We start from the raw sequence: 17,681 nt of genomic DNA, 5'->3' as shown, positions 1-17,681 counted from the left end.
CCTGCTACAAGCCACTAGTTTCAGTTCATACACAAACCTCCGTGGAGTCACCGCGTATAGCTGGACACTCCGGTATTCTTCCGAGAAAGGACACCGAAAAACAAGCTGTAGTCAGTTTTATGTCGTTTCCTGTGGACGATCATAACAAATGGCTCGTCGGTGATGTACTTTCAATATCTACAAGACCTGTGGGGTGAGTAAAACGCCGTTTGTTTTCTAACCGGTTTAAACAGGCGCATACACCTGTTTGAAATGTTGGTCTACTGCTCCCAAAGAGTTTGACGGGACAATGTCAAATATCACCGTCTTGGACATTTTAAAAAACTCAAACATGCTTCTCTCTTTTTCACTAGGTTGAAATCCACAATCTTTTGGACATCATCCCGGTAAATGTATTTTTGACCGGAAACATTTTGATGATGGATTGGAACCGTCCCACACCTTGAAATTAGTCCTACCGGGCTCGAATTACCGGCCGTGTTACGTTTCCTACCTTCAGCACCGACCTCACCACCTCCGCGCCTGGAACAGGTGGAAACGCGTCGTTGTGTTGTCGTCACCACCCACCTGGAAGTGGCATGGGTAACCAGGTGGACAAACTAACACATCTGAGTTATGACAATGTTCCGACCGCAGATCCGAACGGTTTTGACACGGAGGATGAGCTGGGGCCCCGGATCGGTGTGTCCTATATCTTCTCCGCAGACGACGACGAACAAGAGGAACGTATTGACGGACCGGACAAGGACCAGAACGAGGAAGAGAAGCAATACGATAACGGCGACGAGCTGGAGTGTGTTGTGTACTACCGGGACGAATCTGTGTACGAGAGAAATGTCAAACTATCTGACATGAGCACGTATTCGACAGAGAATCTTTTGAACAAGTGCATACCGGGGGATTTGGTGGAGTTCGTGGCTACGGGCCAGTACCCTCACTGGGTTGTGTACGTGGGCGACTTTCAGGTCGTTCATCTGCACCGGGCTGAAATAAAGAATAATTTCCTGACAGATGCCAGTCAGGGGAAGAGAGGCAGGATAGTAAACGGGCTGTATAAATTCCTTGCTCTGCCTCCGGAGGTGGTGGTGCAGAACGCCATGCAGCAGGTCGGAAGGAGAGACAGAGAGCTGGACTGGAGAAACTCGGAGTGTTTTGCTGCGTGGTGCCGGTTCGGTAAGAGGGAATTTAAGATAGGAGGAGAACTACGGATCGGAAAGCAGCCCTACAGGTTAAAAATGCTGTTTTCTGAAAAGAAAAGTCACGTCCTTGAATTTCAGAGTATTGACGACTTGATCATGGAGAAGAGGCGAAATGATCAGATCGGCAGAGATGCGGTGACGCAAGAGTTAGCGAACCATCTCAACTCAACTGATGCGGAAATGAAGGACGACTTTCATCAGAGTGTAAACTGAAAGACCCCAAGAGAAACCGAGCTGATGGTGAAGCCCAGTGGAGGACTTGGGCAGCGTTCAGCTTTAGGACCCAGTAGCCTACGTGACTAGAACACTGTTGGAAATCCTATTTTTTTGGGGGGGGGGGCGCAATGCTGTGCGTCTTTTTATGCATACCAAAACATTTCTATTGGTTTGAGATAAAGTAGCAACTCAAACCAATAAAGTGCATTCATTTAACAACAGTTTATACCTTGAGATAAGACGGACACCTTGAAACCCCCCAAAACATTCCCATCTATACTGAACAAAACTATAAACTCAACACGCAACAATGTCAAAGAATTTACTGAGTTACGATTCATATAAGGACAACAGTCAATTTTAAATAAATTGATTAGGCTCTAATCTATGGATTTTAGGGTCTAACGTTCACGATCGGATGTAAACAAATCTGCATCTGTTGTTCACAAATCACTTTTTTTAAAAAATGGGCCTCACAATGAGCCTCAGCATCTCGTCACGGTATCTCTGGGCATTCAAATTGCCCTCGATTTAAAATGCAATTGTGTTCGTTGTCAGTAGCTTATACCTGCCCCATACCATAACCCCACCGCCACCATGGGGCACTTTGTTCACAACGTTGACGTCGGGTAAAACGCTCACCCACACCACGCCATACACGTGGTCTGCGGGTTTTTGAGGCTGGTTGGACATACCACCAAATTCTCTAAAAATGACGTTAAATGTGGGTCATGATAGAGAAATCAAAATTTAATTCTCTGACTACAGCTCTGGTGGATATTCCTGCAGTCGGCATGCCAAGTGCGCGCTCCCTCAACTTGAGACATATGTGACGTTGTGACAAAACTGCAAAAAAACAACAATTTAGTGGCCTTTTATTCTCCCCAGCACAAGGTGCACCTATGTAGTTATCACGCTGTTTAATCAGCTTCTTGATATGCCACACCTGTCAGGTGAATGCATTTCTCCTTTGCCAAGATAATCCAAACAAATTTGTGCCAAAAATGTTGTGTGTATGGAACATGTCTGGGATGTTTTATTTCAGCTCGTGAAACATGGGACCAACACTTTACATGTTGTGTTTTATATGTTTGTTCAGTGTAGCTTAATGTCGTCCCATGGACTGGTCACTGTTGTTTTCTACCAATCTGAAGAGAAGCAACAGCTTTCCTATAGCCTATCATATCTGGCTGCACAACATGCTCCTGGACAACCCTGGTGTTTTAGACCAATGGAGAGGGAGCAGAACATGTTCCTGTACAACCCTGGTGTTTTAGACCAATGGAGAGGGAGCGGAACATGTTCCTGTACAACCCTGGTGTTTTAGACCAATGGAGAGGGAGCAGAACATGTTCCTGTTCAACCCTGGTGTTTTAGACCAATGGAGAGGGAGCAGAACATGTTCCTGTACAACCCTGGTGTTTTAGACCAATGGAGAGGGAGCGGAACATGTTCCTGTACAACCCTGGTGTTTTAGACCAATGGAGAGGGAGCGGAACATGTTCCTGTACAACCCTGGTGTTTTAGACCAATGGAGAGGGAGCGGAACATGTTCCTGTACAACCCTGGTGTTTTAGACCAATGGAGAGGGAGCAGAACATGTTCCTGTACAACCCTGGTGTTTTAGACCAATGGAGAGGGAGCACAACATGTTCCTGTACAACCCTGGTGTTTTAGACCAATGGAGAGGGAGCAGAACATGTTCCTGTACAACCCTGGTGTTTTAGACCAATGGAGAGGGAGCAGAACATGTTCCTGTACAACCCTGGTGTTTTAGACCAATGGAGAGGGAGCACAACATGTGATCCATTTTGACATTTCACTTTCCAGATTCCCTACTGTGGCTTTATGATTCCCTTTCTGACTTGTCTGACTGGTTATTGTATTCACAACCACAACACTGTGTCCCAAATGGCTCCCTATATAGTGCACTACTTTTGGCCAGAGCCCTATGGTCCCTTGTTAAATGTAGTGCACTACTATACAGGGTGCCATTTAGGATGTCTACTGGCTGCTCTTTCATTCAGTCAATAATTGATTTCATGGGTTTTTTAACCATTTGTTTTTTTTTTAGTTTTGGAAGTGAATGTTTGTATGAGGAAATATATGGAAATAAATATCTATTTAACCTAAATGCATATTTTCTTACAGCACTAGTCATTGATTGGTCAACTGCAAAGGGTAAATGTATTTCTATGTTTCTAAATTGAAGACATTGATTGCTGGTACTGTGTAGTTTTTGCATTCACACCCAAGTCAGGGCATTTCATTACTTTATCTCCCTAAGCAGGAGTCATTCCATTACTTTATCTCCCTAAGCAGGAGTCATACCATTACTTTATCTCCCTAAGCAGGAGTCATTCCATTATCTCCCTAAGCAGGAGTCATTCCATTATCTCCCTAAGCAGGAGTCATTCCATTATCTCCCTAAGCAGGAGTCATTCCATTATCTCCCTAAGCAGGAGTCATTCCATTACTTTATCTCCCTAAGCAGGAGTCATTCCATTATCTCCCTAAGCAGGAGTCATTCCGTTAATTTATCTCCCTAAGCAGGAGTCATTCCGTTACTTTATCTCCCTAAGCAGGAGTCATTCCGTTACTTTATCTCCCTAAGCAGGAGCCATTCCATTACTTTATCTCCCTAAGCAGGAGTCATTCCATTACTTTATCTCCCTAAGCAGGAGTCATTCCATTTCTTTATCTCCCTAAGCAGGAGTCATTCCATTACTTTATCTCCCTAAGCAGGAGTCATTCCATTACGTTATCTCCCTAAGCAGGAGTCATTCCATTACTTTATCTCCCTAAGCAGGAGTCATTCCATTACTTTATCTCCCTAAGCAGGAGTCATTCCATTACTTTATCTCCCTAAGCAGGAGCCATTCCATTACTTTATCTCCCTAAGCAGGAGTCATTCCATTACTTTATCTCCCTAAACAGGAGCCATTCCATTACTTTATCTCCCTAAGCAGGAGTCATTCCATTATCTCCCTAAGCAGGAGTCATTCCATTACTTTATCTCCCTAAGCAGGAGTCATTCCGTTACTTTATCTCCCTAAGCAGGAGTCATTCTGTTACTTTATCTCCCTAAGCAGGTGTCATTCCGTTACTTTATCTCCCTAAGCAGGAGTCTTCCCGTTACTTTATCTCCCTAAGCAGGAGTCATTCCATTACGTTATCTCCCTAAGCAGGAGTCATTCCATTACTTTATCTCCCTAAGCAGGAGTCATTCCATTTCTTTATCTCCCTAAGCAGGAGTCATTCCATAACGTTATCTCCCTAAGCAGGAGTCATTCCATTACTTTCCATTTGATTATCTTCCACAGGTGTTCCATTTCAGGTGGAAAGAAAGTGAACTGGGGCAGTGATACATTTTGATTCAACCTCAGAATAGCTGAATAACCTCCGACATCTTGAATGCTGCTTCACTATCTCCCAAAAACCTTCACCCCTCGAGGTATTCTGGTTTAACCCTTCACCCCTCGAGGTATTCTGGTTCAACCCTTCACCCCTTGAGGTATTCTGGTTCAGCCCTTCACCCCTCGAGGTATTCTGGTTTAACCCTTCACCCCTCGAGGTATTCTGGTTGAACCCTTCACCCCTCGAGGTATTCTGGTTTAACCCTTCACCCCTCGAGGTATTCTGGTTTAACCCTTCACCCCTCGAGGTATTCTGGTTTAACCCTTCACCCCTCGAGGTATTCTGGTTTAACCCCTCGAGGTATTCTGGTTTAACCCTTCACCCCTCGAGGTATTCTGGTTGAACCCTTCACCCCTCGAGGTATTCCGGTTTAACCCTTCACCCCTCGAGGTATTCTGGTTGAACCCTTCACCCCTCGAGGTATTCTGGTTGAACCCTTCACCCCTCGAGGTATTCTGGTTTAACCCTTCACCCCTCGAGGTATTCCGGTTTAACCCTTCAGCCCTCGAGGTATTCTGGTTTAACCCTTCACCCCTCGAGGTATTCCGGTTGAACCCTTCACCCCTCGAGGTATTCTGGTTTAACCCTTCACCCCTCGAGGTATTCTGGTTTAACCCCTCGAGGTATTCTGGTTTAACCCTTCACCACTCGAGGTATTCTGGTTTAACCCTTCACCACTCGAGGTATTCTGGTTTAACCCTTCACCCCTCGAGGTATTCTGGTTTAACCCCTCGAGGTATTCTGGTTTAACCCCTCGAGGTATTCTGGTTTAACCCCTCGAGGTATTCTGGTTGAACCCTTCACCCCTCGAGGTATTCTGGTTTAACCCTTCACCCCTCGAGGTATTCTGGTTTAACCCTTCACCCCTCGAGGTATTCTGGTTTAACCCTTCACCCCTCGAGGTATTCTGGTTTAACCCCTCGAGGTATTCTGGTTTAACCCCTCGAGGTATTCTGGTTGAACCCTTCACCCCTCGAGGTATTCTGGTTGAACCCTTCACCCCTCGAGGTATTCAGGTTGAACCCTTCACCCCTCGAGGTATTCTGGTTCAACCCTTCACCCCTCGAGGTATTCCGGTTCAACCCTTCACCCCTCGAGGTATTCTGGTTGAACCCTTCACCCCTCGAGGTATTCTGGTTGAACCCTTCACCCCTCGAGGTATTCTGGTTGAACCCTTCACCCCTCGAGGTATTCTGGTTTAACCCTTCACCCCTCGAGGTATTCAGGTTTAACCCTTCACCCCTCGAGGTATTCTGGTTGAACCCTTCACCCCTCGAGGTATTCTGGTTTAACCCTTCACCCCTCGAGGTATTCTGGTTTAACCCTTCACCCCTCGAGGTATTCTGGTTTAACCCTTCACCCCTCGAGGTATTCTGGTTTAACCCTTCACCCCTCCAGGTATTCTGGTTTAACCCTTCACCCCTCGAGGTATTCTGGTTTAACCCCTCGAGGTATTCTGGTTCAGCCCTTCACCCCTCGAGGTATTCTGGTTTAACCCCTCGAGGTATTCTGGTTTAACCCTTCACCCCTCGAGGTATTCTGTTCAAGATGTTGAACTAGTTTGTGTTATTCCTTTGTCGACATCCGGGTTGTTAGTTTGCTTTATTAAAGCAGGATTGTTGCACAAAGTGTTATGTTGTTTAAAGGCGATTAGTTACAAAGCTTACTAAGCACCTTTCTGCCTGTCAGCAGAGGCCCAGAAACGTGTTACAGCAGCCTACTTGGATTACTACACAAAGGCAGAACATTTATCTGCTTCCTCTAACAAAGCTAATCTCTGTTTTCACTGTGTGTGTGAGTGAGAACTGCTTCTCTGCATTCTAATGCTGTTTCTTTTCCTTTTAGCTGGTTTTGAGCGGTGATTGTTTTGCGCACACACACACACACACACACACACACACTCTTGCACAGCCAACCGCTGAGGACTCGTTATGCCTGTAGTCAGAGTGATGCCTGAAGCATTCTAAGTCACGTGGTGGGAGAGACCCAGCTCTTGTTTGTTTTCCAGTGTTGTATTTGCATTGAGATAATAACGAGGGACTTATTTTACGCTGGCCAGGGTTTATCCAGGGTAAAGGCCCGCCACGTCATCGCTGGCCAGGGTTGATCCAGGGTAAAGGCCCGTCACGTCATCGCTGGCCAGGGTTGATCCAGGGTAAAGGCCCATCACGTCATCGCTGGCCAGGGTTGATCCAGGGTAAAGGCCCGTCACGTCGTCGCTGGTCAGGGTTGATCCAGGGTAAAGGCCCGTCACGTCATAGGCTCACACCCACTAATCCAATCAACTTTCAGCCTGTGCGAAACACGTTTACTCGCGCTCCCCGGCGAGGTGAATCCAACACCCTCAATGCTTTGGTTGTTTTGCTGCAGGTGAGGCCCTATGGGAGATAGGAGAGATTTCCTGGCTCCGTTATTGGATAGGACGTCTGTATAGGCATTTGCATTCCTCCTTTTTCTCTGTGGTCAGAACACAGACTAATCGCATATGTTGTTCTATACTGTTGTGCATTTTAATGATAAATAATTACTGACTGAAAATGTGAAATACCATATGTACCTGCAGTCCAGACGCATACTGTTATCAGATATTACAGGGGATTATCAATGTTACTAACACTGTAGAACACAGCGCTGAGATATTACAGGGGATTATCAATGTTACTAACACTGTAGAACACAGCGCTGAGATATTACAGGGGATTATCAATGTTACTCACTAACACTGTAGAACACAGTGCTGAGATATTACAGGGGATTATCAACAATGTTACTAACACTGTAGAACACAGCGCTGAGATATTACAGGGGATTATCAATGTTACTAACACTGTAGAACACAGTGCTGAGATATTACAGGGGATTATCAATGTTACTCACTAACACTGTAGAACACAGTGCTGAGATATTACAGGGGATTATCAATGTTACTAACACTGTAGAACACAGTGCTGAGATATTACAGGGGATTATCAATGTTACTAACACTGTAGAACACAGTGCTGAGATATTACAGGGGATTATCAATGTTACTCACTAACACTGTAGAACACATTGCTGAGATATTACAGGGGATTATCAATGTTACTCACTAACACTGTAGAACACATTGCTGAGATATTACAGGGGATTATCAATGTTACTAACACTGTAGAACACAGTGCTGAGATATTACAGGGGATTATCAATGTTACTCACTAACACTGTAGAACACAGTGCTGAGATATTACAGGGGATTATCAATGTTACTAACACTGTAGAACGCAGTGCTGAAATCATCAGCCAGATTGAAAACAAAAACACACCATTAAAGAGATAATATGCAATTCAAACAAAATGTTGATGGCATGAAACCATAAAACATTTCCCACTGCCTTTCCCCATCAGAGAGACTCTGACCCCACAGCTGTTGGTGTTTCTGGTCCTGTTGGGCTTGACCTACTGTAGACCAGGCCTGGGTCTAGGCCCCGTGGGGACGTGGCCCGGGTCGAGGCCCCGTGGGGACGTGGCCCGGGTCTAGGCCCCGTGGGGACCTGGCCCGGGTCGAGGCCCCGTGGGGACCTGGCCCGGGTCTAGATCTCATGGGGACCTGGCCCGGGTCTAGGCCCCGTGGGGACCTGGCCCGGGTCTAGATCTCATGGGGACGTGGCCCGGGTCTAGGCCCCGTGGGAACCTGGCCCGGGTCTAGGCCCCGTGGGGACCTGGCCCGGGTCGAGGCCCCGTGGGGACCTGGCCCGGGTCTAGGCCCCGTGGGGACCTGGCCCGGGTCTAGATCTCATGGGGACGTGGCCCGGGTCTAGATCTCGTGGGGACGTGGCCCGGGTCTAGGCCCCGTGGGGACCTGGCCCGGGTCTAGACCCCGTGGGGACCTGGCCCGGGTCTAGACCCCGTGGGGACCTGGCCCGGGTCTAGACCCCGTGGGGACCTGGCCCGGGTCTAGATCTCATGGGAACCTGGCCCGGGTCTAGATCTCATGGGAACCTGGCCCGGGTCTAGGCCCCGTGGGGACCTGGCCCGGGTCTAGGCCCCGTGGGGACCTGGCCCGGGTCTAGACCCCATGGGAACCACATACAGGGTTCTCTCAGCTAAGGGATAGATTGACATTTACAGAATTGGTTCCTGGAGGAAAATAAGGGAGGGTCATGCTTTTTCAATTTCAGTCAAGGGAGGGTTTAGTATTTTATTAAATCGAGCCCAGGGGAAGGTCATGTAATTTTGTAATTGATTAAATTTAAATATTACTCAGTGTTTTAAAAATAGTTGCTTATTAGGTTATTTATCCATGTGTGTCCGATGCCGCCCCTCATCTATGATTCTACGCTGGGTGCACAATATCAAGTTCACCTCTCGGCTATTTAGTGTGATCTCAATCAAATGATCTATACCCTATAGGGTATGAAGTGCATGCTGGGAGAAGCACAGAGCCAACGTTCTATTTCTAAGGCGGCTGCTGGTGTGGTGTATATGAAACTAGGCTGCATTAAACACTGAAATTGATATTCCAACCCTGAGCCACGCCCGCTCTGCTGTTGCTGTGCTGCTTAACCAATGGCTGTGCTGTGTGCTGCCTAACCAATGGCTGTGCTGTGTGCTGCTTAACCAATGGCTGTGCTGTGTGCTGCCTAACCAATGGCCGTGCTGTGTGCTGCTTAACCAATGGCTGTGCTGTGTGCTGCCTAACCAATGGCTGTGCTGTGTGCTGCTTAACCAATGGCTGTGCTGTGTGCTGCTTAACCAATGGCTGTGCTGCGTGCTGCTTAACCAATGGCTGTGCTGTGTGCTGCTTAACCAATGGCTGTGCTGTGTGCTGCCTAACCAATGGCTGTGCTGTGTGCTGCTTAACCAATGGCTGTGCTGTGTGCTGCCTAACCAATGGCTGTGCTGTGTGGTGCTTAACCAATGGCTGTGCTGTGTGCTGCCTAACCCAATGGTTGTGCTGTGTGCTGCCTAACCAATGGCTGTGCTGTGTGCTGTCTAACCAATGGCTGTGCTGTGTGCTGCCTAACCAATGGCTGTGCTGTGTGCTGCGCTGTGTGCTGCGCTGTGTGCTGCTTAACCAATGGCTGTGCTGTGTGCTGCTTAACCAATGGCTGTGCTGTGTGCTGCCTAACCAATGGCTGTGCTGTGTGGTGCTTAACCAATGGCTGTGCTGTGTGCTGCCTAACCCAATGTTGTGCTGTGTGCTGCCTAACCAATGGCTGTGCTGTGTGCTGTCTAACCAATGGCTGTGCTGTGTGCTGCCTAACCAATGGCTGTGCTGTGTGCTGCGCTGTGTGCTGCTTAACCAATGGCTGTGCTGTGTGCTGCTTAACCAATGGCTGTGCTGTGTGCTGCTTAACCAATGGCTGTGCTGTGTGCTGCCTAACCAATGGCTGTGCTGTGTGCTGCTTAACCAATGGCTGTGCTGTGTGCTGCTTAACCAATGGCTGTGCTGCGTGCTGCTTAACCAATGGCTGTGCTGCGTGCTGCCTAACCAATGGCTGTGCTGTGTGCTGCTTAACCAATGGCTGTGCTGTGTGCTGCTTAACCAATGGCTGTGCTGTGTGCTGCCTAACCAATGGCTGTGCTGTGTGCTGCCTAACCAATGGCTGTGCTGTGTGCTGCTTAACTAATGTCTGTGCTGTGTGCTGCTTAACCAATGGCTGTGCTGTGTGCTGCCTAACCAATGGCTGTGCTGTGTGCTGCTTAACCAATGGCTGTGCTGTGTGCTGCCTAACCAATGGCTGTGCTGTGTGCTGCCTAACCAATGGCGGTGCTGTGTGCTGCCTAACCAATGGCTGTGCTGTGTGCTGCTTAACCAATGGCTGTGCTGTGTGCTGCCTAACCAATGGCTGTGCTGTGTGCTGCCTAACCAATGGCAGTGCTGTGTGCTGCCTAACCAATGGCTGTGCTGTGTGCTGCCTAACCAATGGCTGTGCTGTGTGCTGCTTAACCAATGGCTGTGCTGTGTGCTGCTTAACCAATGGCTGTGCTGTGTGCTGCCTAACCAATGGCTGTGCTGTGTGCTGCCTAACCAATGGCTGTGCTGTGTGCTGCCTAACCAATGGCTGTGCTGTGTGCTGCTTAACCAATGGCTGTGCTGTGTGCTGCCTAACCAATGGCTGTGCTGTGTGCTGCTTAACCAATGGCTGTGCTCTGTGTGCTGCTTAACCAATGGCTGTGCTCTGTGTGCTGCCTATGATGGCAGTTCAGGAGGAGAATCAAAGGTTTCTTCCCATTTTTAATTATTGTGATTAAGGCCTAGTCCTAAATAAATTCCCTATCTTCCACGTGGACTAGCCTATAGGCTGTTCTGTTCCGTTAGACAAGGAGAGCACGAAGATGAGAAGGAAGACCGGAGGTCAACTTTGATATCTGGCTACTACTATAATTGATGTTTATTAAAAAAAAAACAATGATGTTTCTTGCCCCGTGATGTATTTGTCGGAGTCGTTGACCTCACAATAAGCCAGATTCGAGTACTTTACATTGTTGTGCTGCAACTTGAAGCAGCAGCCCGCGGAGCGATCATTTAGAAATGTACAGCTCGTTGTGCTGAAAGTAGGCATAATTCATTTTAATTAAGAGTAACAAAACGGCTTTGTGTCGCAGCCTATTTTCTTCCTATTGAATAAATCAGAGGCAGCACTACCTGTTTTGACAGACTAAATGATGCTATAGGCTGCTACATTCATAGATGTGTCTTAGAAATTCCTCCACCCACCATATACACTCTTTAAACGGCCTACCTCCATGTCAGCGAGAGGGGCTGTTAAATTAAAACCAAGACTCAAATATGAGGGGTTATGCCATAGGTCTACCTGTTTTATTAAAGAAAATGGCAACAACAAAAAAAAGAGCAGGCCTAGCCTTTTGTTTAGTTTAAGATTTTTAATAAACCGGATCTGATTATATCGATAACAACGCTTTGGTCCGCGATGCTTTACGCTAGAAAATAGCTTGGAAAGACGTGACTCAGATGCACGTGGCAGTGGAGGCTCCTCAGAGGAGGAAGGGGAGGACCATCCTCCTCAGAGGAGGAAGGGGAGGACCATCCTTCTCAGTGAATTTCATAAACATTAGTGAAACATTTAAAAAGTTATCCTTTTTAGATAAAACTATATAAAATATATTCACGTCACCAAATAAATGATTCAAACAGACTGTTTTGAAATGAAGGTCTACAGTAGCCTCAACAGTACTCTGTTAGGTAGCACCATGGTGTAGCCGGAGGACAGCTAGCTTCTATCCTCCTCTGGGTACATTGACTTCAATACAAAACCTAGGTGGCTCGTGGTTCTCACCCCCCTTCCATAGACTCACACAGTAATTATGACAACTTCCGGGGGACATCCTACAACCTATCGTAGCTCTTGCAGCATGAACTGACATGTTGTCCAGCCAATCAAAGGACCAGAGGACCTAGTACTGAGAGCATAAGCTACAGCTAGCTAGCACTGCAGTGCATAAAATGTTGTGAGCAGTTGACTCAAAGTGAAAGACAATAGTTGAACAGTTTTGAACAAATGAATTTCTTCAAAAATGGAGGAGCAAAGAGAGAGAGCCCGCTATATTTCATATTTTTTCCCACTTACTTAGCTAGCATTGAATGCAGCTAGCTAGTTTAGCCTACTCAAACACCCGGCTCAAACAAAGGAATGGTATGTTATCTAGCTGGCTATGACTATCCAACACTGGAACTCTTCCAAGGTAAGTTTTTGGTTTTACAAATGTATTGCCTCTGGGGCCTGCTGGTGTATCTGCTAAACTGCTTGCACTGTACTGCGTGACTGTAGAGGGTTTACTAACGCCTTAGTTCTAGTAGCTATGTTGACTAGGATGTTACTTTAGCTAATATGGCGACAACGATATAGGCTGTGTGTAGCGGTTATGATATGAAGGTTTGGCTTGGAACGTTTTTTTTTTTCTCCACCTGGTCACAGACAGCTGATGTGTTGTGCATGGAAGTCCACAAGCAAAGGGAATTAGGTGAGAGGAGCGTGCAAGGCGGTATTGAATGAGTCACTGTCTGTCTGTGAGTCCCTGTCTGTCCGTGAGTCCCTGTCTGTCCGTGAGTCCCTGTCTGTCCGTGAGTCACTGTCTGTCCGTGAGTCACTGTCTGTCCGTGAGTCACTGTCTGTCCGTGAGTCACTGTCTGTCCGTGAGTCACTGTCTGTCTGTGAGTCACTGTCTGTCTGTGAGTCACTGTCTGTCCGTGAGTCACTGTCTGTCCGTGAGTCACTGTCTGTTTGTATGTCACTGTCTATCTGTGAGTCACTGTCTGTCTGTGTATCACTGTCTGTCCGTGAGTCACTGTCTGTTTGTATGTCACTGTCTGTCTGTGTATCACTGTCTGTCTGTGAGTCACTGTCTATCTGTGAGTCACTGTCTGTCTGTGTATCACTGTCTGTCCGTGAGTCACTGTCTGTCTGTGTATCACTGTCTGTCCGTGAGTCACTGTCTGTCCGTGAGTCACTGTCTGTCCGTGAGTCACTGTCTGTCACCTCAAATCTTTCTCTCGACCTGTGTGCACCTACATTGTAAACTTTCATTCATAGGCTATGATGGGTACAGGGGAAATTAGAGTATCCTAACTATAGATGTTACATTGAGCTGGGTGAATGGAATATGAATGACAGTCATCCAATATGCTGTAATAGAAATAAGGCCACGCTCATAAAACAATTAAACAAACATCCTCCCTCATCTTAAACGGCACCAACCGCCACTGGCATATCATTGTTTTGTTTCTTTGGCATTCAGAGGCTGAGCTACAACCTTCTATAGCCGAGGTGACAAACGATTGACTTTGCTTGTAAAGTAATCTAATTCTGTCACTAACAATTGATTAAGCGATTCACTTTCTGTACAATAGAAGATGTTTAAAACCCAGACAGCTTTTAGTGGAAACACTTGTGACCTTCTCTTGTTGAGTTAAGCCATGGAAGAATAGTAGCCAGCAGTTAAAGTTGAAATGTTTCTGTGTCGGTAGGTCCTACTCTTCCTGGGGTGGAAAGGTAGGCCTACTCTGTCTGGGGTGGAAAGGTAGGTCCTACTCTGTCTGGGGTGGAAAGGTAGACCTACTCTGTCTGGGGATTCCACCTGTGGTAAATTCAATTGATTGGACATGATTTTGAAAGGCACACACCTGTCTATATAAGTTCCCACAGTTGACAGTGCATGTCAGAGCAAAAACCAAGCCATGAGGTCGAAGGAATTGTCCGTAGAGCTCTGAGACAGGATTGTGTCGAGGCACAGATCTGTGGAAGGGTACCAAATAACTTATGCAGCATTGAAGGTCCCCAAGAACACAGTGGCCTCCATCATTCTTAAATGGAAGAAGTTTGGGACCAGCAAGACTCTTCCTAGAGCTGGCCGCCCAGCCAAACTGAGCTATCTGGGGAGAAGAGCCTTGGTCAGGGAGGTGACCAAGAACCCAATAGTCACGCTGACAGAGCTCCAGAGTTCCTCTGTGGAGATGGGAGAACCTTCCAGAAGGACAAGCATCTCTACAGCACTCCACCAATCAAGCCTTTATGGTAGAGTGTCCGGACGGAAGCCACTCCTCAGTAAAAGGCACATGACAGCCTGCTTGGAGTTTGCCAAAAGGCACCTAAAATACTCTTGGACCATGAGAAACAAGATTCTCTGGTTTGATGAAACCAGGATTGAACTTTTTGACCTGAATGCCAAGCATCACGTCTGGAGGAACCTGGCACCATCCCTACGGTGAAGCATGGTGGTGGCAGTATCATGCTGTAGAGGTGTTTTTCAGTGGCAGGGACTGGGAGACTAGTCAGGATCAAGGGAAAGATGAAGGAGCAAATTACACAGAGAGATCCTTGATGTAAACCTGCTCCAGAGCACTCAGGACCTCAGACTGGGGCAAAGATTCACCTTCCAACAGGATAACAACCCTAAGAACAAAGCCCAGACGACACAGGAGTGGTTTAGGGACAAATCTCTGAATGTCCTTGAGTGGCCTAGCCAAAGCCCGGACTTGAACCCGATCGAACATCTCTGGGGAGACCTAAAAATAGCTGTGGATCCTGGACTTCCTGATGGGCCGCCCCCAGGTGGTAAGGGTAGGCAACAACACATCTGCATTGTTGGTTAAGGGCTTGTAAGTAAGCATTTCACGTTAAGGTCTACACCTGTTGTATTCGGCGCATGTGACAAATAAATACCATCCACTTCAACACTAAGCAGACTGTCACGTCCTGACCAGTAAAGGGGTTATTTGTTATTATAGTTTGGTCAGGACGTGGCAGGGGGTGTTTGTTTTATATGGTTTTGAGTGTGTGTTTATGTAGAGGGGCGTTTTATTTATGTTTCCTGGGTTTTAAGTTTAGTTCTATGTTGTACAGTTCTATGTCTGTTTCTAGGGTGTTTATTTCTATGTTTAGTATTTGGGATTGGGTCCTTCAATTGGAGGCAGCTGTCTATCGATGCCTTTGATTGAAGGTCATACATTTAGGAGTGTGTTTGTTTTGAGGTTTGTGGGAGATTGTTTCTTGTGTTGCCTACAAGACTGTTTTGTCGTCCGTTTATCGTTTTCGTGTTTTGTTTTGGTGAATAAAATGAGCATTCACATACCCGCTGAGTCTTGGTCCACTGTATTATATTGACCTCCAACAGACTGTATTATATTGACCAACAGACTGTATTATATTGACCAACAGACTGTATTATATTGACCAACAGACTGTATTATATTGACCTCTAACAGACTGTATTATATTGACCTCCAACAGACTGTATTATATTGACCAACAGACTGTATTATATTGACCAACAGACTGTATTATATTGACCTCCAACAGACTGTATTATATTGACCTCCAACAGACTGTATTATATTGACCTCCAACAGACTGTATTATATTGACCTCCAACAGACTGTATTATATTGACCTCCAACAGACTATATTATATTGACCTCCAACAGACTGTATTATATTGACCTCCAACAGACTATATTATATTGACCTCCAACAGACTGTATTATATTGACCTACAACAGACTGTATTATATTGACCAACAGACTGTATTATATTGACCTCCAACAGACTGTATTATATTGACCTCCAACAGACTGTATTATATTGACCTCCAACAGACTGTATTATATTGACCTCCAACAGACTGTATTATATTGACCTCCAACAGACTGTATTATATTGACCAACAGACTGTATTATATTGACCTCCAACAGACTGTATTATATTGACCTCCAACAGACTGTATTATATTGACCTCCAACAGACTGTATTATATTGACCAGCAGACTGTATTATATTGACCAACAGACTGTATTATATTGACCAACAGACTGTATTATATTGATCTCCAACAGACTGTATTATATTGACCTCCAACAGACTGTATTATATTGACCTCCAACAGACTGTATTATATTGACCTCCAACAGACTGTATTATATTGACCTCCAGCAGACTGTATTATATTGACCTCCAGCAGACTGTATTATATTGACCTCCAACAGACTGTATTATATTGACCAACAGACTGTATTATATTGACCTCCAGACTGTATTATATTGACCTCCAGACTGTATATATTGACCAACAGACTGTATTATATTGACCTCCAACAGACTGTATTATATTGACCTCCAACAGACTGTATTATATTGACCTCCAACAGACTGTATTATATTGACCTCCAACAGACTGTATTATATTGACCTCCAACAGACTGTATTATATTGACCATCAGACTGTATTATATTGACCTCCAACAGACTGTATTATATTGACCTCCAACAGACTGTATTATATTGACCTCCAGCAGACTGTATTATATTGACCTCCAGCAGACTGTATTATATTGACCTCCAGCAGACTGTATTATATTGACCTCCAACAGACTGTATTATATTGACCAACAGACTGTATTATATTGACCTCCAGACTGTATTATATTGACCTCCAGACTGTATATATTGACCAACAGACTGTATTATATTGACCTCCAACAGACTGTATTATATTGACCTCCAACAGACTGTATTATATTGACCTCCAACAGACTGTATTATATTGACCTCCAACAGACTGTATTATATTGACCTCCAACAGACTGTATTATATTGACCATCAGACTGTATTATATTGACCTCCAACAGACTGTATTATATTGACCTCCAACAGACTGTATTATATTGACCAACAGACTGTATTATATTGACCAACAGACTGTATTATATTGACCTCCATGAGACTGTATTATATTGACCTCCAACAGACTGTATTATATTGACCTCCAACAGACTGTATTATATTGACCTCCAACAGACTGTATTATATTGACCAACAGACTGTATTATATTGACCTCCAACAGACTGTATTATATTGACCTCCAACAGACTGTATTATATTGACCTCCAACAGACTGTATTATATTGACCAACAGACTGTATATATTGACCAACAGACTGTATTATATTGACCAACAGACTGTATTATATTGACCTCCAGCAGACTGTATTATATTGACCTCCAGCAGACTGTATTATATTGACCAACAGACTGTATTATATTGACCAACAGACTGTATTATATTGACCTCCAACAGACTGTATTATATTGACCTCCAACAGACTGTATTATATTGACCTCCAACAGACTGTATTATATTGACCTCCAGCAGACTGTATTATATTGACCATCAGACTGTATTATATTGACCAACAGACTGTATTATATTGACCTCCAACAGACTGTATTATATTGACCTCCAACAGACTGTATTATATTGACCAACAGACTGTATTATATTGACCTCCAACAGACTGTATTATATTGACCTCCAACAGACTGTATTATATTGACCTCCAACAGACTGTA

The 17,681-nt window shown here is 45.4% G+C and overlaps 2 protein-coding genes across 3 annotated transcripts in view; both read left to right on the top strand.

Annotated features, from left to right (window-relative positions):
* LOC115187885 (CUB and sushi domain-containing protein 3-like) overlaps window positions 1-17,681 on the top strand; it is a 1,475,978-nt gene that overhangs the window by 550,219 nt on the left and 908,078 nt on the right.
* On the top strand, window positions 30-1,867 carry LOC115187880 (protein LRATD2-like). Of its 2 annotated transcripts, XM_029746922.1 has the most exons (3): window positions 30-193; window positions 354-1,173; window positions 1,278-1,358. In XM_029746922.1, exons 2-3 carry the CDS (start codon window positions 579-581, stop codon window positions 1,283-1,285), a joined length of 603 nt encoding a protein of 200 aa, XP_029602782.1. In that variant the 5' UTR covers window positions 30-193; window positions 354-578; the 3' UTR covers window positions 1,286-1,358. The 2 variants fall into 2 exon arrangements, with proteins under 2 accessions (XP_029602782.1, XP_029602781.1); XM_029746921.1 differs by having other exon boundaries at window positions 354-1,867.

This window comes from Salmo trutta, unplaced genomic scaffold (assembly GCF_901001165.1).
Source record: "Salmo trutta unplaced genomic scaffold, fSalTru1.1, whole genome shotgun sequence".
Taxonomy (NCBI): Eukaryota; Metazoa; Chordata; class Actinopteri; order Salmoniformes; family Salmonidae; genus Salmo; species Salmo trutta.
This window is presented reverse-complemented; position numbering and strand designations above follow the sequence as displayed.